Source organism: Balaenoptera borealis, assembly GCF_965194805.1.
Source record: "Balaenoptera borealis genome assembly, chromosome: 16".
NCBI lineage: Eukaryota > Metazoa > Chordata > Mammalia > Artiodactyla > Balaenopteridae > Balaenoptera > Balaenoptera borealis.
Window position 1 is genome coordinate 59,062,504 of NC_138872.1, and position 20,800 is coordinate 59,083,303.

At 52.1% G+C, this 20,800-nt stretch overlaps 2 protein-coding genes across 11 annotated transcripts in view; one reads left to right on the forward strand and one right to left on the reverse strand.

The window, feature by feature from the left end:
* Window positions 1–11,402, forward strand: part of CIITA (class II major histocompatibility complex transactivator) — a 57,079-nt gene extending 45,677 nt beyond the window's left edge. For 5 of the 9 annotated variants that reach the window (XM_082359757.1, XM_082359749.1, XM_082359753.1 and 2 more), the window contains 8 exons: window positions 375–533; window positions 1,216–1,287; window positions 4,355–4,435; window positions 5,008–5,100; window positions 6,356–6,442; window positions 8,860–8,943; window positions 9,121–9,204; window positions 10,032–11,402. In XM_082359757.1, the coding sequence (XP_082215883.1) occupies window positions 375–533; window positions 1,216–1,287; window positions 4,355–4,435; window positions 5,008–5,100; window positions 6,356–6,442; window positions 8,860–8,943; window positions 9,121–9,204; window positions 10,032–10,107 (736 nt within the window). In that variant the 3' untranslated portion in view covers window positions 10,108–11,402. Of the gene's footprint in view, window positions 1–374; window positions 534–1,215; window positions 1,288–4,354; window positions 4,436–5,007; window positions 5,101–6,355; window positions 6,443–8,859; window positions 8,944–9,088; window positions 9,205–10,031 lie in introns of all 9 variants that reach the window. The other 4 variants (XM_082359750.1, XM_082359751.1, XM_082359752.1 and 1 more) reach the window with 4 other exon arrangements.
* A 109-nt stretch (window positions 11,403–11,511) lies between these two features.
* Window positions 11,512–20,800, reverse strand: part of DEXI (Dexi homolog) — a 15,661-nt gene continuing 6,372 nt past the window's right edge. Inside the window, exons 2-3 of one of the 2 annotated variants that reach the window (XR_014235585.1) lie at window positions 14,744–15,296; window positions 11,512–12,635 (exon numbers count right to left, since the gene is read on the reverse strand). The gene's annotated coding sequence lies outside the window, so the exon portion shown is untranslated. Of the gene's footprint in view, window positions 12,636–14,697; window positions 15,297–20,800 lie in introns of those variants that run through there. The other variant, XM_082359758.1, reaches the window with a different exon arrangement.

A 20,800-nucleotide genomic window follows, 5' to 3' on the forward strand; every position in this document is an offset into this window, starting at 1 on the left:
AATCTAAATCCTTCAGGGATCTGTTTGATCATTTAAGCCTAATCTCCAGAGAATCTCTCCCACCTTCCCCCTAAGCATACTTTAAGCTGTAAGGTCTACACCATTGTAGTGGTTCAACTGAGAATTTAGCACTGAGCTTCCTGGTAGCCAAAGCAAAAAGGGAAATAAAACCACTGGGAGAGTTGAGAAAAAGGAGGAATTGATGAGGGCTTGAGTGGTCATGGAGAACTTTCTAGAGGAAGTAGGGGTTAAGTTGAGGAAGGAAAGTATCTGAATAGGTAAGAGGTCCCTTCATGGAGCCGCCACCCCCCCCACCCCCCGCATTATGGTCTAGCCCGGTCACCATGGCTGGGTCTGAGGCCCTTCCTCCACAGGGCTGCCTTGAGTGACACAGTGGAGCTGTGGGAGTCCCTACAGCAGCATGGGGAGGCCAAGCTACTCCGAGCAGTGAAGGAGAAGTTCACCATTGAGCCTTTCAAGGCTGAATCCATGAAGGATGTGGAAGACCTGGGCAACCTCGTGCAGATCCAGAGGTGAGAGGGAAAGGGCATGGGAGCTGGTCCACACCATGCAGGACCTAATATTAAGTTTGCTATTAGCACTTCTTCCTCTTTTGGGGGTACCTCCCCTGCTCCCCGCCAGCCAATGACCATCCAAAATCTCTCACTGCAGTCACCACCCAGGCAGAGCCCCCAAGATTTATCACTCTGTCCACTTCAGAACTTGCCATCATGTACCCAATTCTTTCTCAGCTAAAGCCAAGGAGATATTCTCTACTGCTAAGAGTTCGTAAGCTGCCTTCTGCATCTAGTAACACAAATGACACCTATGGCCACCTTTCAAGGCAGCCAGGACCAGTATCATTCCCATTTTCTAGATGGCAGAGGTCTAAGGTTCAGAGGGCAGAGGAAACGTGACCACAGAGCAACTGTCTTTCCGTCACTCCTTCATCATACATTGTTTGAGCACCTACTATGAGCTGTCTGGGATGGGTATGGGTAATGCCTCCTCTGAGGCTCTTTTCCGTGAAACACACAGTAATGCCTTAATAATATCCTGTCCTGAGATTTTTCTTTTTAACAAGGGGACAACAGTAGCCCAAGGAAGGCAGTCCTTCTGGGGAATTTTGGGCACTGGGGCAGGCATCCCCCCTAGGAGGGGGCTCCATGACAGGTGAGGAACCAGCTCTTCCCTAACATTGCCTGTTCTCTCCAGGACAAGAAGTTCCTCTGAAGACACGCCTGGGGAACTCCCTGCCGTCCGAGACTTAAAGAAGCTGGAGTTTGCGTAAGCAAAGGGGTAAATTGTCTCGGGTCCCCACGAGGTTCCTCCTCTGGCATTAGCTGGGCTTGTGCCACTAGAATGGAGATGTGTCCTCAGAATCATTCTTACCCTCTCGCCCCACCACTCTGGAAACCAGCTTCCAGCAGCTGGGGCATGGCCGGTCTGGGCTAGTCCTGGAGGCTCTCGGGGGTGAGGCTAACTTGCCCATTTGCTGGTGAACATGCTCATTCGCATCCACTCATTCAACAGACCTACTCATACGACCAAGGCCACTGTTCTCAATGAGCTTGCCGTCCAGTGTAAATAGATAATTACCATCTGCTGTGATTAGTGGCCAGAAACTCAAGGGCTGTGAGCGTGAAGACTTAGGGGAGGTCAAGGTGACTTCCTGGAGGAGGAGACTGAAGCATTGAAGCTTGACAAAGAAATAGGAATGAACCATGCTGGGTGGAGATATTATCTCCCCATTGTACAGAAGCAGACACTGAGGCCTTGAGAGTGTAAATTGTTTGTCCAAAGTCACAAATGTCAGGTCAGCCTGGCTGTTGCTCCAACAAACAAAAAAGTTAAATTCATGGTAGGTCCTTGTTAGGGATCTAAAATCATCCAACTATTAAGAAGGAATTATTAAACAACTACAGTGTACTCAGTGCCATAATCTTATTAATTTCAAGAGCCACTCTGGGAGATAGTCATTATCTTCCCCATTTTACAGATGAGGAAACTGAGGCCTAGTGAGGTTAAGTAACTTGTCCAAGGTCCCCAGCTGGTCACCCACAAGCTGTCTGCTCTTCCTGATCACAGCTCCCCCCCGTGCCCCAGAAAAAGCCAGGCGTTTCTTCTTCTGAACAGAGACAAGAGGCCAAATTTGTGCAGAGGTGAAAAATATTGCTGAAAAGAGGAACTGTATGAAAACAATCACCAAGGGCCCCTTCTGGCTTTGAATTATTTTTAGCTTAAAAAGCCCCTAGTTCAAGGTCGGAACTGTGCTCTGGGGAACAGCAGCCGTGGGGTAGAACAGCCCAGAACCCGGAGAGTAGCCACCTGCAGGCCAGAAGCCCTGAGAAAGTTCTGAGGAAAGAAGGAAGGAAGGAAAGGACTATTCTGGGCGTGAGACTGGCAGCCACCATGCCGGGCACCCTGTAGATCTCATGTGCATATAGATTAGGCCCCTCAGCCGCTCAGAACCCTGCAGGGGCTCTGCTGGTAGACGATTCTTCCCTGATTCAACCCCCATTTACCTCTTCACCCTCACCTCCTGCACTCTTTCCAGCCACGTGGGTCCTCTTGACGGTTTTCAACCTCACTAGGCATGGTCCGACCCCTGGGCCTCTGCATTGGCTGTGCCTTCCACCCAGGACACTTTTCCCCAGGTATCAGCATGGCCCACACCCTCACTTTCTTCTAGTTTTCAGTGAGAGAGGCCTTTTCTGACTCCTGTATTTAAAAGTACAGTTCTGCCCCGCTCACACTATGCTTTTCTGTGTATCAATTATCTCCCACACCAGAGAGTTTACCGATTTCTTTGATTATCTGTCTTGCCCCCTGGAATGTCAGCTCCACGAGGGCAATGATTTTTGTCTGTTTTGTTCATGGCTGTCTGCGTGACAGGCTTGATGGGCCTGGCACACAGTAGGCAAGCAATCAATATTTGATAAATGAATTCCTTAATCTTTCCAAAAACCTCCTAAGATTGGGGCTAAATTTGAGAAGATTGAGACTCAGAGGCGAAGGGATTTGCCCAAAAAGCCCCACAGAAGCTAAGTGGTAGAGCCCAGATTCAAATCAGATTACGGATTCCCATCTTGTGACCTTTCATTGAGGCTAGTAGTTCCCAGACTTTGGGGTTTCAAAGACTGAGAATATTTCAGAGTGAATTTCAGTGACTATGTGCAGTTACCATCTTTTAATTTGTATCAAGTATGTTCATTTAAACAAGTGAAATAACCGCTGCTGACACCATAATTTTATTAAAAATGAACATTTTATGTAAAATAGATAGGTAGTGGGAAGCAGCCACATAGCACAGGGAGATCAGCTCGGTGCTTTGTGACCACCTAGAGGGGTGGGATGGGGAGGGTGGGAGGGAGGGAGATGCAAGAGGGAAGAGATATGGGAACGTATTATATGTGTATAACTGATTCACTTTGTTATAAAGCAAAAGCTAACACACCATTGTAAGGCAATTATACTTCAATAAAGATGTTTAAAAAAAAAAATGAACATTTTAATGTCAAAAAAGTTCAAAGGATATAATTTCAGAATAAAAGACTGTTCTTTACACTGAGTACACTTAACCATATTTTAAAAACAGGGACTTCCCTGGCGGTCCAGTGGTTAAGACTCCGTACTTCCAAGGCAGGGGCCGTGGGTTCGATCCCTGGTCGGGGAACTAAGATCTCACATGCTGCGTGGCGTGGCCAAAAATTAAAAAATAATAATAATAATAAAGAAAAGAAAAACAAAAAAAACAAAATAGCCCTCTGTTGTCTTTATTTTTCTCATTCTCTTGAAATCTGGTCTAAATGTCCATCCAGACTGTGTGACCTTGTATGAGTTAGTTAACCTCTCTGTGCCTCAGTTTCCCCATCTGTAAAATGGGGATAAGAAGTGCTCTTAGCTCAGAGTCATTGTGAGGATTAAATGACGTCTGATATGAGTGATGGGCCCAGTGTGTTCCTGGCACATAAAAAGTGCTCAAGAAATGGTTCTATTTGTTATTAAAAAGCAATGGCAAATAAGTAAACCATCTTTCTCATCACTGGTGGTGGTCCTCAGGCCAGCATTTGGGAACCACTTCCCCAGGCCAGGGTGGGAGAAGGGTGCATGTGGATGTTGGCAGGAGTAAGAACTGGCTCCCCACTCAGAGATGAAAGATGGGGAGCCCCCAGCTGGGAGCCCAGCTGGCCTCTTGAGTGGGCTTTGTGGAATGTGCCTGAAGCAGAAGGGATTGGGGTCCCACCAGGTGGAGCTGGGGGGAGGTAAGGCCTCAGATGGGCCTGCCTTCTGTGGGGTCCAGTAGAGGGGCCATGACTGCTTCAGGGTCTTAACTCTGCTCTTTGCCTCCTAGGCTGGGCCCCATCTTGGGCCCTCAGGCTTTTCCCAAACTGGTGAAGATCCTTGAGGCCTTTTCTTCCCTTCAGCATCTGGAGTGAGTATAGACCCCGGAATCCCTCCTGGAGACCTCGGGCTTTGACGACCCCAAACCCTGGCCTTGTTTGTCCCTTTCTCTCTCTCTCTGCGTCCTGCTGCTTCCTCAGTGTGGCTGGTGTGAGTGACCAGATGCCCCCACTGCAGAGAAGCGATGGCAGAAGGAAATACCCAACAATAAAAATAGGTTGAATCCTTTCGTGATCTTCGAAACTCTTTTCCTCTCATGTGCTGCTCCCAGCAATCCCATGGGGAGGCAGGGTCGGGGAACATGATCCCATTGTACAACTGAGGTCTCTAGAGGTTAAGGAAGTTGCCCCAGCTCATGGGGCCGCCAGGAAGGAAAACAGTGACTCAGGTCCATGGGTAGTTAGCGCCTCGTCCACTTGTTGGCCTGGCAGTCCCAGGTGATGAAGATTTGCTCTCAAATGCTCGGACCTGCAGCTGCATCTGGCCATGGTGTGTTCAGGGGTGGGAGCATGGGAGGAGGCCGCTGCTGGGTCGGACGGTGGGGGAGGGTCGGGTGGCCTCCAGGGTGCTGGCTGATGGCCCCCCATCTGATTCCATCTGCAGCCTGGACTCGCTGAGCGAGAACAAGATCGGGGACGAGGGTGTCGCCCAGCTCTTGGCCACCTTCCCTCAGCTGAAGGCCCTGGAGACGCTCAAGTGAGTGCGCTGGGCCTGCCCTTCCTGCTGCATTTGTCCCCAAAGTCCAGCTTTTTTATTCTTTCATTCACTCATCCATTCAATCGTGCATTCGTTTAATCATCCACCCATTCATTCATTCATTCATTCAATCATTTCTTTAACCAGCCATTCAACCAATCATTTATTCATTTAATCAACAAATACGTAAGAAGCACTTACTATGTGCAGACACCATTCAAGGCCCTGGAGACCCAGCTTTAAACAAAGCAAAGCCCCTGACCTCAGGGATCTTCTAGGGAGGAGACACAGTAAACAAGCAAACAAGCATCCATAATTATGAAGTGTACAGTAATGAATGTGAGCAATGTTTAGTGAGAGAAAGACTGGGGAGGTGAGAGAGGAGAGATAGATTAGGATTTATCAGTAAAACATTATTATCAAAATAGTGAATTTCTATTAAAAAAAAACTGTTCTGGGTTTGGGAAATAGCAGATGGATATGATGCAGGAGGGTCAACATGATTTTTTACTGAACCTAGAGGGATCGTCAAAATCTATCCACACTCTACTCCACAACCATGATCAGGGCAGCCACAGAACTCACCAGAATTCACTTAGGGATTTCCTTGATGGTAGGACACTGAGACGTATTAAGTAATTTATAGTGTTCAAGGAAACAGTGTGAGTAAGTTAGATTTCCCTCCCTTCGTCCTTCCTTACATCCTTCCTCCCTCCCTCCATTTCCCTCTCTCTCCTACCTTTCCTTCCTTCCTTTTTTAACCCCACTTAAACATTTTCTAAGCACCTACTATGTGCTTGGCACGGCTGTAGGCACAGGGATAGAGTAATGAACAAAACAGACTCGACCCCTCACCTCGTGGAGTTCACGTCATTAAACAAATAATGTAAACCCTTATGTAATGACAGTGCTGAAAAATGGTCCAAAGGGAAAAGAATGGCTGCTATAAAATCATAAAACAAGTGTGGGGGGAGCACGATCTCTGTCTCATCTGCATCCTCACCCCCATCATCCCACTCAGCCTCAGGACGTGACTGCATCGTTTTACTGATTTAGCCCAAGTCTACCCATAGCACCCTCACACAGTTCAGCACCCACGACTCTCATCCAGGTAGAATGTCTTGTGCTTGCTGCCCTGGGATGCCCTGTGAGGAAGCAGGGGTTCCCAGCCCTGCCGGAGCCTGGGGTGATGGACACGGATGGGGAGAAGCATTCAGGTTTGGCCCTGAGCCCTCCCCTTGTTGTACTCCTGCAGTTTGTCCCAGAACAACATCACTGACTTGGGTGCCTGCAAGCTGGCCGAGGCCCTGCCCTTGCTGGCTGCGTCCCTCCTCAGGCTGAGGTGAGTGGGGCCCTCTATTGGTCAGATGCTGAGCTGGTGGGCTGGAGGGCGGGCAGAGAACCCCCTTGGTGCCAGCTGTAAGGTCGAACACTGGGACCCTGAAAGCAATCACTACAGGCTGTTCTACCACATCAGTGTTGCACAACTTGGTGGGGATAGGAAGTGGGGGGCGCCGACCAAAAATCCAACAGGAACACACACTCCTGGAGTTGGGTGATGCCACCGCCCTGAACAAGATTAGCAGCCCCTGGGGAAGGGCATCTGGCAAACTCTGGGCAAGTCACTTACTCATCCTGAGCCTCTGTTTCCTCATCTGGAAAATGGGTACCATCCCAATAGCCTATGGAAAGCGCTTGGTGCAATGCCCGGCTCTGGTGCTTAATAAATCTTGGTCCTCTTTCCCCGGGGCATGGCAGGACTGGGCCTTTTCTGGAGTCCAGGGTGGTTTCTAGAATACTGACTATGCACAGGTAGCCTTGGCTGGCTCTTGTCATGCACACAGCAGTCCGTGCCTACACTGTCACCTTCTGGCGGGCCTTGGAATAGCACATTCTTGCTTTTGCTTACTTCCAGCCTGGTGCCTTGTGGTTCCCCGGGACTAATGGGTCCTTCCAGCCCATTATCCTTCCAGCCAGGGTCCCTGAGTGCAGCTGCATAGGTTGTGTGCTGTGCAGTTTGTAGTCTATGTGATTGGCACGCCCTAGAGTTGTGAGGGTATCTAATATTCTCTAATATCAACCATGGGCCAGAACCTGTGCTAGAAACTAGAGATACAGCTATGAACAAAACCAAGGTGGGTCTTGCTCTCAAGTTCCTTGCATAATAAATAAGTAAGCACGTGCATAAACAAAATGTTTAAAACGCTGATTCATGCTGGGAATGAGGAAACTAACGAAGGCCCCAGAGGGTACGACAGGGAGTACTGAATTCACCAGGGAGGTCAGGAGACTCCTGAGGAGGTGACCCTCCCCCTTCTGTGGGATGTTCTCAGGGAAAAGCATTCCAGGGAGAGGAAACAGTAGAGGCAAAACCCCTGAGGTGGGAAAGAGGTTGGGTCTTTGAGGGCCAGAAGGGGGGCCTCTGTGGCTGGCTATAGGGAATGAGGGACAGAGGGTGGGAGATAAGGTGGGAGAGGTCAGGGAAGGCCAGATCATGCAGGGAGACCCTTGCAGGCCAGGAGAGTGGTTGGGGGCTTTTCCATTGTGAATGGAGAAGCAGGTGGGGCATGTGGGGGTGATATGTGATCTGACTGACACTTTAAGAAACCTCATATTGGGAGTTCCCTGGTGGCCTAGGGGTTAGGATTCTGGGCTTTCACTGCTGTGGCCTGGGTTCAGTCCCTGGTCGGGGAACTGAGATCCTGCAAGCTGCGCAGCATGGCCAAAAAAAAAAGAAACCTCATATTTTATGGACTGTAAGATGCCATCCGTTTGTAAGACACCATTAAGAGGACAAAACGCTGCTAATTAAATGACATCCATTGTTAATGATCACAATGATTTTCAAATGTGAACATGTACATCTTGGCATCAATGAAATATGGGAAGAATCCTCTTCCTGTGGGTGAGGAAGGGCCTCCTTGTTCTAAGATCCATCCCAGGAAGGGATTGTAAAACCCCTACCTGGTTCCTGCCCTGGTAGCGGCCGACCCATGACATCAGGGGCTCCTGGAGTTTAGCTTGAATCCACTTTGCTGCAGTGTAGACTTGCTGCTTTTACATGCAGCCCTGCAGTGTTGCTCTGAGGCTGAGTCAAGGCAAAGTCACGGCCTTGAAATTAGAACCGTGGCTGCACCTGGCTTGTTAAAAGGACGCTCGTTAAGGAAGGTACAGCTTAAGTTGGCACCAGCGACACCTGTCGTGCTATTTCTGACACTGCTGATGGTGACTGAATATAATATAGAAACCCGAGCCTGCCCAGTGACTCTGGGTTTCTCTCTCTCCTGCTATCCCCGATGCTGCCCCACCCCCCCACAGTAACTTGTATAACCCTCACAAACCCCCTTGGGAGGTATAATAACCATAGTTAACATATAGTTCATTCCACATGTCGGGCCCTGTTCTGGGTGTTTTACCAACGTTAACTCATTTACTCCTCCCCACAATTACTCTATCATGCCCATTTTATGGAGGAGCAAACTGAATCACAGGGGAGCTGAGTAACTCACCAAAGATCAGACAGGCAGCAAGCCACAGAGCTGGGATTTGAACTTGAGCTGTCTCAGATGGGAAGCTACCTCCACTTAGTCCTGCTGCTTCCCTAGACTCACTGAGTGACCACAGAGAAGCAGCCTCAACTCCCTGGGCCTCAGTTTCCCCCTCTGTTAAATGGGGCAGTAATCCCGGCTAGGTGTGGCTCCCCTTGGGCCCTGACCCCCCAGCACCCCTGGCCCCTGCCCTGACCTCTGTCTCCGGCAGCTTGTACAATAACTGCATCTGCGACGTGGGAGCCGAGAGCCTGGCACACGTGCTTCCAGACATGGTGTCCCTCCGGGTGCTGGAGTGAGTGTGGGAGCCTGGGCAGTCGGGGTGGGGCCGGGACTTGGGAGGACCAGGGTCTCCTGCTGGCATCATGGGAAGGGCTGGGCTGAGGTCTGGTTTTTGAGAGTGTGGTGATGACCTTGGTCTGGGGCTTGTTGGTCCCCAGGGCCAGGATCCACAATGGGTTTCTCTTCCCAGTGTCCAGTACAACAAGTTCACAGCTGCCGGGGCCCAGCAGCTCACTGCCAGCCTGAGAAAGTGCCCTCACGTGGAGAAGCTGGCGTAAGTCTCACCAGTGGTGGAGGGAGAGTCAGTGTGTGGTTCACCTTGTGAGCCCTGAGCTCAAATCCCGCTCTGCCCCTCACCAGCGTTCAACCTTGGGCAAGCAGACACATCAACCCTCTGGACTCAGTTTCTTCTTCTTTTTTTTTTTATTTCTTTTGGCAACACTGCATGGCTTGCGGGATTTTAGTTCCCGGACCAGGGATTGAACCTGGGCCCTCAACAGTGAGAGCACCAAGTCCTAACCACTGGACCGCCAGGGAAGTCCCTGGCCTCAGTTTCTTCGTCTGTAAAATGGGAGTGACAATAATATTTACCCCCTATTTAAATATTTATATCAATATAAATATTTGTCAATATACTCAGAAGAGTATCTGGTACACAAAAATGTTCTATATACTAGGCTGAACAATATGAAATTGCTTATATTCAACCATTTTTGACCTACACACCTGGCAATTTCATATGGTTGAAACTTATTTATTATTATATCACTATGATGTCTACTGTCCAGTACTGTACTTTATTGTCTTTCAAAGCACTTTCGTCTACATAATCACTCATATCTTCTAGGAGGGGTAACGTGGCTCTTGTAAGACCCATTTTGCAGATGAGGAGAATAAGGCACAGATAGGTTAACTAACCTTTTTGAGATCACACAGCAAGTCAGCGGCAGAATCAGTTTTTAAAAAGGGGTCTTGGGGCTCCTAGGCCTCTGGTGTCCCCATGACCCCACACTAGGCTAGGTGGGAGGAAGGATTTGGGGGAAGCTTGCGTTGGGGCCACCCCCTCTCCTCTAACCTCTGTGTGCCATGCCCCCATCACAGGATGTGGACGCCCACCATCCCTTTTGGTGTCCAGGAACACCTGCAGCAGCTGGACTCAAGGATCATCCTGAGATGATCCAGGCTTTGCCTGGGACAAGGTAACTGAGGTGAGCTTGGAAGGGGAGAACAACGGGGGTCCCTGGGGACAGTGTCCTGTGAAGTCAGAATCCATAAAAGATGGGTGGGGCAGCAGGTGGGAGCTGGGTGACAACTCCTGGACCATGTGCCATCTGGGCCCACCCCGTATCCCCCTGTGCTGGGCTCGGTGGGGTGTCTTCTAAAGGCTTTGAGGACTTGGGCTCTGAGGATCCTCCCTGTGGGCAGGCGTGGGACCCGGGGAAGGACAGGTGGGTCAGCCGTGCACGTCCCACAGCCCTCAGCATTGGGAAGGTCTGCCTTCGAGGACGCCCCAGCCATCCCGGCTGCTGTTTCAACCTGTCGGCTGCCCCGATGCCCGGCATTGTTTTCATAGGAATTTGCTCTACCAGTTTCCTGCCTCTCTCTGTGCGGATGACTGTCCCCTCACTTCCATGCTCCCGCGACCTGGGACATCCCCCTCTTCCATTCCTACCAACCCTCCCATCCCCAATCTCGACCACACTTTATCCATGTGTTGAACTGCCCTGTCCTAAAGCTGCCTGATCTCCACCCATCCTGACCTCTCACAGCCTGTTCTCCAAGGACACTGACCGTGCTGGACCCTGACCTGGTTATTTGTGGACACAGCTCTTCTTGGGCTGTTTCCCGTGAGCCTCGGCGTCCTGGTGCCCAGCCCTGGCGGCTCAGAGTCGGCCCCCGCCCAGCTGCGGAAAGGACCTATGGCCTGCTCTGTGAACAGACCCAGGCCCGGCCCTCGGCTCCTTCGGGGAGCAGGTTGATGTCAGCCCTGCTCAGCCACTGCAGCCCTGGCAGATGGGCTGGTGCCTGGTGGCAGCTGCTGTGTACCCAAGAGCCCTGAGGCATTCCCTGCAGGACACTGCAGACAGCTGTGGCCAGGCCGGAGAGAGGGACGAAGCGGCCACACCCCCACCTGCCCAGGTCCCTGCCGGCCCGGGGAGAAAGCACTGCTCCACGCTGCTCTCCTAAAGGGCACGCTCTGAGCATACCAGCGACCATCCCCTGCCTGCTGATTTCCCAAACCATGACCGGCTGGGATTCCACGGCAGCTGCCTTCTGTCTCTGGGACTCACTGGTTTGCACTAACTTTGTTTGCCAAGGTCAAGTCTAGGCCTGGCCAGACACACTGGACCTTAGCAGGAGAAGAGCTGATGGTACACTAACAGAGGGGGGGCGGGGCGATGGACTGGAGCCACATCTGCCTTTTTGCCTTCATTTCCTGTGTCTTTTTTCACTACATGTTAAATGGCTCATTTAATCCCACGGGCAGGTCCTGTGTTTGAGTTTATACCGTGATGACCATTTTGGATGCCCACTCTTCCGGCTAGCTAAGGCATCCCAAACCACCCCAAAACGCAGTGGCTGAAAACAGCACACACATTTATTCTGCTCACACACCTGTCTTTCGGGCAGGGCTTGGCGGGGACGGCTTGTCTCTGCCCCACTCAGTGTCAGCTGGGGTTGTCTGGAGGCTCAGTCACGCGTATGTCTGGCACCCGATGCTGCCCAGTGGCTGGGGGCTTGGTTCCTCTAAGGAAGTGGCAGGCGGACGCTCCCTGTGGGCTAGTTTGGGCTTCCTCACAGCATGGTGGCTGCGTTGAAGGGTGATCACCCCAAGAGGAAGAGAGGTTGTGGGGGCAGAGGAGACCGAGGCCATGGCGAACAGCCCTGCCCTTTCTGTAACCCAGCCTTAGAAGCTGTCACACAGCATCACTTCTGCCATATTCTGTGGCCAGTTGACGGGGACCCTCGCTCTCTTGCCCTCCCCACCCCCCTCAGCCCAACACACACAGCAGAGTCCACTTCGGCTCAAGTCCTGTCTTTCGGGAAAGGATTTTCTCTATGGCTTCCTACCATTCATTGGAAAATTCGTTATTTGGGGGTCAGCAAGGCTGAAGCACCGTGAGCCTTGCAGAGTGTTTTCCTCTGTCTCTGATCCTCTGCTCTACCCTGGGAGTCGTTTCTTAGCTGAGCTGGAATCGGCCCTGGCCACGGCAAGCCTGGAAGGGACTTGGCAGCTTTGCTGTCTACACAGAGAGCTGCCAGGTCGGCTGCTGTTGTTTTTCACTGGGGCACGGCTGGCTCGGTCAGAAGCCCTGATCTGGGACGACCTGGCCCTCTGCTGGTGGCTGTGGGAGCTGCCTGTGCCCCAGTGCGCCAGCCCTGATGCCTGGTTCCTCAAACTCTCCTCCTCTTCCCAGTAAGTGGGTGTTGGGGGTCGGGAGGGTCAGAGGGATTCTGACCCCCGCTGCCCCGCTGGCAATCCTCGCAGAAAGGTAGTGCCTTCCGCCTTGGTCCAGTGGCTCAGGGCATCAGGCCTTGTAGCTGGGCCATCACCCCTCAGGGTGTGCCTGCATTTGTGGACCTTGTAGAGTCCCCGGAACTCCCACTTGTGCAGCCACAGGAAGACAGTCTCCTTTTGATCCAGGCATCTACTGCACCCTTCAGCCAGGCGGGGTGGGCACAACTGTCCCCACTGCTTTTGGTCTGTTCAGAGGTGATAAAATGAGGTCAGAGGCTATAATTATTCATAGTAAAGACTTTAAATGATAGCTACCACTTATTAAATGAGTTGATACATGTAAAGTGCTTATCACAGCACAAGGGGCACAGTAAGTGCTCAATAAATATTAGCAAGTATTATTACTTTGTGCCAGGCACCGTGCTGAGCCCCCCCCACCCCCATTATCAAGAGGGACCACGGTGTAGGGTCAAGCATCTCAGACTCTAGAGCTAGACTGCTTGAGCTCAGTGTCCAGCTCACCACTCACTTGTGCAAATTACTTCTCTGTGCCTCAGTCTCCTCATGCGTAAAATGGGCATAATCACAGTACCTTCTTCACGGGGTTACGTGGAGATTTGATGAGCAAATATGCTGAGAACAAGAGCCTGGCATCCAGTTCCCTGCGTGTGGGCTGTCATTGTTACCCACATGCGTGTGTTTCATTCTCACCTCTGCCTGGAATGTTCTCCCAGCTCTTCACACGGCCTGCAGGACTCAGTTTAAAGGACAGCTCCTCAGGACGGTAGTAAACGCGGACACACCTCCCCCGGCCTATCCTGTCACTAGTTTATCTTTTTCACACTTATTTGTCTGCTCTTGTCCTAGGATGTGAGCTCCAAGAGGGCAAGTAACCTGTCTGTTTGTTCACTGCTGTGCAGAGGCACCCTCTGCACCCAGCAAGGTGCCTGCACATAGTAAGGGCTCGATAAATGTTTGTGGAATGAACAAGTAATCCTCACCACAACTTTGCTTTCTTTATTTGCTGTATTCATGCCACAAATATATAGTGACACCGTGGTGTACTCAATAAAATGCTCAAGGTCCCTGCTCTGTTAAATCTTGCATTTTAGTAAATTAAAAAAACTCCCTGGGCAGGGCTGTCGAGTGTGGTTGGGCAGTCTGTGCACTGCACAAGGCGCCTGGACAAGGGAGCAAATGGGGGCTGCAATCCAGTCTGGGCTCTGCTTGCCAAGCTGTGAGTCCTGGTGTGGAGCAGTGTCTGCCCAGAGGGGCACCTTTGTCATTAACACAAACTCATGAGGTGGGTAAATGACAGTCCCCATTTCACAGATGTGACTTGCCTAAGGTCACACTCCTATAAAAGAGGGAGTCAAGATACAAACTCCACTTCTGACTTCTCTGGAGGGTCACTCTGCAGGCATAGGCATCGGGCGCTGGAATTGCTCCCCATTTGCTGGGTGGGAGAAGTGATGCCCAGAGGAATCAAGGCAGATGACGTCCGGAGTCACACTGTCCATTGATGGCATGATTCCACGTTCAGTGGACTTCAGGGCCATGCACCTTTTAAACCCTTGCCTTTCCCCTCAGGCCTCTCTCCCAAAGAAATGTCTCCCTTCTCCCACTCCCCTTTTTCTTGAATGCCTTCCATTCACATTTCTTAGCAACCCTTCTTAGAATCACATGAAGACAGGTGGTATGTAACTGCCTTCTCTTGAGTTCTGCCGGACCTTTCCTCTCCCACACCTTGGTCTCCTCACCTGTAGAATGGAGCTGACCACCCATTCCTTGTTCAACACAGTATATACATGAAGGTACTTTGAAAAGCATCAGCTGTTCTGCAAACTGGGGAGAATTGCTGCACGTGGACCCAACTTCAGTCGTTCGTTTGCTCCTTCCCTCCCCCGCCCACTCCCCTCATCTTTAGGGGAGGTCTACCATGTGCCCAGCATGGGGGATCCCCACCTCCCACTGCTCTGGGATTCAGGCCTGATTTTCAGCTTGGCTACCAGGCCTTTCCCACCACAACCAAGGTGGGCCCTGGCTTGTCAGTCTCCTGGAAGCCGGGAGGGGGCCAGGTTGGGACTCCGACACCAACGCAGCTTGGACAGACTCTCCAAACCCCACTGGATCTCCAACTGGGGAGGCCCTGACCCTTCTGCCCTTTGTCAACCATGAGGTTCTGCATCAGGACTCCTTTATGGAATCTCAAAGGAAAAGAACAAAACAAACACCCCCCACCTCCGCAGGGCCCCAGGGGTTGGAGTTGCATACATTTTTTTAATTGAAAGAAGTTAGCCTCCTAAGTATTGCTTCTACAGGTTTATCGAAGTCAGGCATTCATACCACTCACATTTTCGAAAAATATTTCTGGCTGGAGGAATGCTGTCCCCGTTGCAATGTATCAGTTCTGGCAACTTGATGGAGAGCAAACAATTTGAAATGAATGAGTCAAAACCCAACCCTCGGCCCCCCAGGTGTTCTTCTTTTCCTTCTGAGTCACTCTCTGAAACAGTTGCTGCATCTAAGCCCGGCCTCGGGCCAAACCCCATTGGGCTTAGAGCTCCACTGGCATCAAACAGAGTTGGGAGTCGCTTTTGTGTGTGAAGTGCCCACTCCGAAGGTTAAGTGGGAGAAGCAGATGCAGTCGGGGGTGAAGAGCAGGGAGGCAGACTCTGGCTGGGTTCCTGTAAACATCCATTGCAACGGCGAAAGCTCGGAAGCCAAGGCAAGGCCGTTTGCGCGACGCTGCAGGCGGGCAAGGTCTCCGGGCACCCCTGCCTTACCCTTTGGGCAGGGGCACGTGCCTTCTGGACCTCGGCACCCAGTCTCAATCTCTCTGTCCCACCATCCTGGGTCTGGACAGGCACCTCTCTGTTGGCACAGGGCTTTCGAGGGGAGCAGGCCTAACAAGAGGGACAAAGGGGTGTTACCAGTACAGAAGCACCGCCCCACCACCCAATAGGAGGCTCGAATTTGGGGAACCACCAGAAACCTCAGGCTGGGGGTGTTGTCCTATAATTTTTTATTAAAATTTTTTTATGAATGTGTCTGATTTCTAAGTACCCTAGGCAGGAGAAGCGGTGCAATTTCACCTGGGAGAGGAAGGACTGTCAATATCTTGGGAGATAACCCCCAGGAGGGGGATCCTGGGACCTGAGGAAGGAGGGCAGCCTGCTCCAGGGTCACCCGGGGTCTGCTGGCTTACTTGAGCTCTAGGGCAGCTGAGTCAGCTCTGGGGAGTGGGCAGGGCTTGGCGGCAGCTCCCACCTTGCCCGGAAAATGCTTCGCAGCCTACAGGAAGGCTGCGGCCACAGCCAAGCTACTCAGCAGCCCCACTTGGCTCGTTCTCCCGGGACACAGCATCATCCCCAGTGCCTGGCTCCCTGCAGGTCCTCACTTACTGCCCCTTTCTCTCTCTAGGTCCAGCCGGGTGCTAATATGTTTGCAGCATCTCGTATTCCCACGCCCACCCGCCCTACAGCCCCCACAAGCCCCACCCCAGTTCTGAGCCTCACCTCTGCCAGCTCAGACTACTTCCGCAAATGTCATCGAGCATCAGATAAAACTTATACATTAAACACAACATGTATTATTGTTCATCAGGCGCTGCTGCTATTTGGGGCAGGACAATTCTCTGATGAGGTGGGGGCGGGGGTGACCCCATTCTGGGCACTGCAGGAGGTTTAGTAGCATTCCTGGTCGCTGACTGCTACGTGGCAGTAGCATTCCCAGTCCCTGTGACAACTAAAAATGCCCCCTCACCCCATTTCCAGGGGCCACCCAGCGGGGCAGAACTGCTTCCACTGAGAACCATGAATCTCCCCATTTTATAGGCTAAGAAACAGAGGTTCAGGGAAGCCAAGTGACCTGTCTAAGGCTGCATAACTGTGACAAGCAGGGCTGGCAGTGGACTAGTGACAGCGATGCAAACAATCACAGTCAGGGCAGCTACCACTTCCTGAGCTTTTACTGTGTGCCACAAGCCCCAGGCAGAGCATGGGTGCCTCACCCCATTTCCTCCACTCACCCTCCCGAGGCAGACTGACCTGGCAGCTTCCGCCTGCAGGGACACCCCTCCTTGCCTGAGGCCTGTCCACCTCTAGAGTCTGCTTGGGCCCCAGGCTGCAAGTGCAGGCAGAGCTCCCCATAGCTGCCTTCCAACCAGTGATGGCCAGAAAGCTGGTGGATCAATACCCCAGCTCTCTCACCCAGCAGCTGGGATGACTCTGAGGCATATTCTCCATCTACACTGGTTCCCAGAGGTCCCGAGCAGGACTGAGCCCAGGGCTGCGGTGGTAACCTGCTAGATGACACATCCCTTCCCTGTCTCACTGCCCCCCTCCCCACCAGTAGTTCCTGGGATCACCTCCCAAGTAAACAATTTGCACTTGAATCCTCGTCCCAGGGTCCCAGGGTCTGCTCCCCGGAGAGCATGCCTGAGATGGAGCATTACAAAGGCCATTTCGGTCAACCCTCCTAACACCCCAGGAGTTAGGTACTATAATGATTCCATTTTACAGATGAAGACACTAAGGTTCAGAGAGGGTAAGAAACTTGTCTAAGGATGCTCAGCTCTCCAGGGCTTTGTCCTACTGGAGATCTTAAACACTACATAATCTCATACCTCCTGTGTGCCATGTCCTGAGCTGAGTGCTGGGGACCCTGAGATGAGTGCAGCCTCTGCCTTTGACACACAATCTAGTGAGCAATTTTAGCCCAAGTTAACACACTGACGCCGGGAAGAAGCACAGGAGATGGATGGAGCCCAGGGTCTGGGGAAGGCTGTGCACGAAGGACACACCAGGTAGAGGGAAGGCTGGTGACCAGGTCGTGGAACCTCCTGTAGTTTGGTTTGCGGTGGAGAGTAAGGTGTTGAAGGCTGGCCATGGGGGAGACATGGCTGGAGAGGTGAGCAGGGGCCAAATTTCTTGTGTCCTCTGCCAGATTCATCTCCTAGGGTCAGCTAGGAACATGCCCTTCCACTACTCAGAGATCTTCCTCGCCTCCCACTGATGACACACGCAAGTCCTCTCATCCTTGGGCCCCATCCGGTCTCCCCACTGGACCTGGTAGGCAGGAGGGGAAGCCGGGGCTAAACCAGAGCATCGGAGAGCTCGGCCCTCCAGAAGGGTGTTTGTGGGTTCCCCTCTTGTCCTGCCAGGAGCCCACCTTTTGCTGACCTCCCTCCTCCAAGGAGACTCTGGGTTCCCTGTTGGGGTCAGCAGTGGTGCTCCCGAGAGCCCTGGCATCCAGGAAACTGGAGCAGAACTGTTTATTCCGATACAGCATTACCAGGGCTCACTGCGCACTCTCCAAGGCAGGGGATGGTACTTGAGCCCATCTCAGACCTGGGCAGAAGGGCTGTTAGAGAACATGGGACCACCCCTTGGAACAGGGACTCACTCCCCTCCCAATGCTCGTGATAGCAAACGGCGTTGAGTCCCAGGCAAGCGTCACTATGGCTGGCGCGACTCTGTCACACGTGCTAACCTCCGATCGGAACAGGTGCAGAGCCTTGCAGGTGCCGGCTCCAGCTGGAATTCACTAACGTCCTCTTGTTCTCATTGTTTATCTGTAGGGTCACCTTCTATTTATGGCGAATGATGCCAGTTTTCCATTTCTGATAGTAATACTATAAAGTTCCTCTTTTTCCACATCATTAATTTCACTTTAAAAAAAGCCTCCGGTTTAAAGACAATAACTGCATAAATAACAGTTCAGGCAACGAGCAGATAGAGCAAAAACTGTTGATGGTGTCATATGAGGTTTGGGAGACCCTGATCTGAGCTGGTCACTCCACAGAGAATGAGGGGGCCCAGAGAGGGCGGTGACCTGCCCTAAGCCACACAGCACACTGAGGACGGAGATGTGGCCCCAGGCCTCTGTATCTGTGGCTGGAGGATGTCCTGGGTCCTCTCCTCTGTGCCACACACCATGGCTGTTAAAGGTCAATCCCTTTGTTCCTTTGACTTGCAGGTCTGGTCTCATAGCAAACCAGCTGACATTTATCAAGCACCTGCGCTTACCTTGTACTATCTGCTTTAACTCATGGCTTAGCTCATTTATTCCTCAAAACAACCCTAGGAGGCGGGGCCAAGGAGGACCATCATCCCTGAATTTCAGATGGGGCTCAGAGAGGTTACGCTTGTGACTGAGCAATGTCACACAGCTCATAAATGGCAGAGCCAGGGTTTGAACCTCCATGGTCTGAGCAACGTCTATCTCAGTTCCTCTCAGCATCTAGTTCATCTCTTTCCTTGGGCATCAGAAGCCCCGGGCTGAGAAGCATCCTGAGGCTGCTGCTTAAGAGTCCAGGCAGTGGGTTCTCCAACCTCCTAACATCCTTAGAGCATGACTCACCAGCTATTGGCTTTGGCTGTTTTTTCTTTCTTTCTGAAACTGTAACCTTTCATTCCAGGCCACTCCCCAGAGCTGGACCGAAGGAGTGGCTGGCTGACTGGTCTGTCAGCCGAATAACAGTTGGGCACTTGGTCCATTTTAAGAAGCAATGTCTCAGCTGGATACCTCTGCGGAGATGCTGCCTAGTTTGATTTGGCTTAAGGGAGAAAATGACCTTGTGTCTTAAAGGTGCTGGTGGGATGACGCTCTGGACCTGCTGGAAGAGGATTCTTTTTGCAGTTGGGCCGTCCCACTGTCCTGCTCCTATGGGGTAGCCAGGGCAAGGTCTGGAATGGGCCCATCTCGAGTCATTCTGGCTCTGCCCCTTCCTAGCTGTGTGACCTCAGGCAAGTCACCTCATCTCTCTGGGGCTGTGTCCCCATCTGAAAAAATGCCTACCTCATCTGGCTGTCTGTTACGAGGATTACATGAAATTGTGTTGGTGGAATGCCTGCAATAGCCGGCACACATGGCCCCTCCCCTCCGTGTCCCCACCTGGTCCCAGCTAGAGAACACACAGGGCGGGGGCGGGGGGTCTCCTCAGTGCAGGGGGCCTTCTGAAAGGGGCAGCCCTTTCCTCCTCCAAAGACCTTGCCTGCTGGATGCCCACTGCTATTCCTCTTAACGTACCAACCAGCCAATTAAAGTGGCTAAAGACAGATGTCACCCAGATATGATCTGCCCACTGTCTCCATTGCCGTCTCAGCGCCGGGCCACGCAACAGGAAGGCCTCTGCCTTGTCTGGCTGACGAGCGGGTGGCCTGAAGGGGTGGGAAAGGAGATGCTGCCTGTCTGCCTGGGTCCAGGTTCCTGATGGAAGCCAGCGTCCTGGCCGGTTTCTCCAGAGTTTCCGGATTATATGTCAGCTGTTGACGCTCCGCAGCCGTGGATTCTGTGAAGGTTCTTGGTCCAGTACGTGTCTCCAGCTGGCCTGCGCCCCACGCTCAGTGAGGCCTCCTGAAGGGCAGCATCTGCCCAACACCTTCGTGAGTCCTGTCACAGCCAAGAACCACCTGGACTCCTATTTATTTAGTATTTTAAGTCAAGGCACTTTTTCCCTCAAACTCCAAAATTTTAAAAGGAAATCTTTATGTCACTATCATGAATAAAAAATAGTATCATTTATCATAAACAGAAAGCAACACTAAAAACAAATGATGAAAATGAAACCACTAACTCTAGTCAGATACCACTGGCCTGCAAAAAAGGGAGCCTGGGCCTGGTTTCTCTGCTCAAAAGGGAAAGGTAGCAAGTGCCCAAGAGGGGGCAGGACACCGACAGGTGGGTCGCACTAGGCTTTGGCGTATTCACTGCCTCCCGGGGAAGCCTGTGACCTGAGGACGCCTGAGGACCTCACGCAGGGAAGCACTGGGAGTGTGGCCAGGAGGCCCCACTCGCCCACCTCACAGCTTGGTATCTAGGGCAAGTCCCTGAACCTCCCCTAGCCTCAGTTTTCCGCCCTGTCTAATGGAGCTAATGAGCGCTGTGCTGCCTGCTTCATGGGGTGACGCTCAGGGGAAGCTAAGTCCCCTGTCAGGAAGGACTCCCAGGAGTGGAGCCTGCCCCTTTGGGGGTGACTGAAACTGGAACCAGCTCCCAGACACCCCCAGGCTTGGGGCAGGGTCTGACAGCTATGAGGGCACCAGCATCACCTGGGCCCCCAGGCACCAGTTATCACGGTTCTCGGGCTCCTTCGAAGGCTGCCCACACAGACACACCCTCCTTGGTAATTGGCCCTCACACAGAGGAAGGGGGCCTGAGAAAGGGGAAGGCTTCCCCGGGCCAAGCCCCCTCTGAGTCTGACACACCACCAACACTGATGGCATCATTAAGAACCGACTACACGACCATCAGCATCTCATCTGCACGAGCCCTTCAGCAGGTACTAACTACTATCCTCCCCATTTTACAGAGAAGGAAACTGAGGCTTGGGGAGGTGAAGTCACTTGTCCAAGGTGTTGGTGGAGCTGGGATTTAAACCCAAGTCTGTCTGACTTCAAAGCCTCGA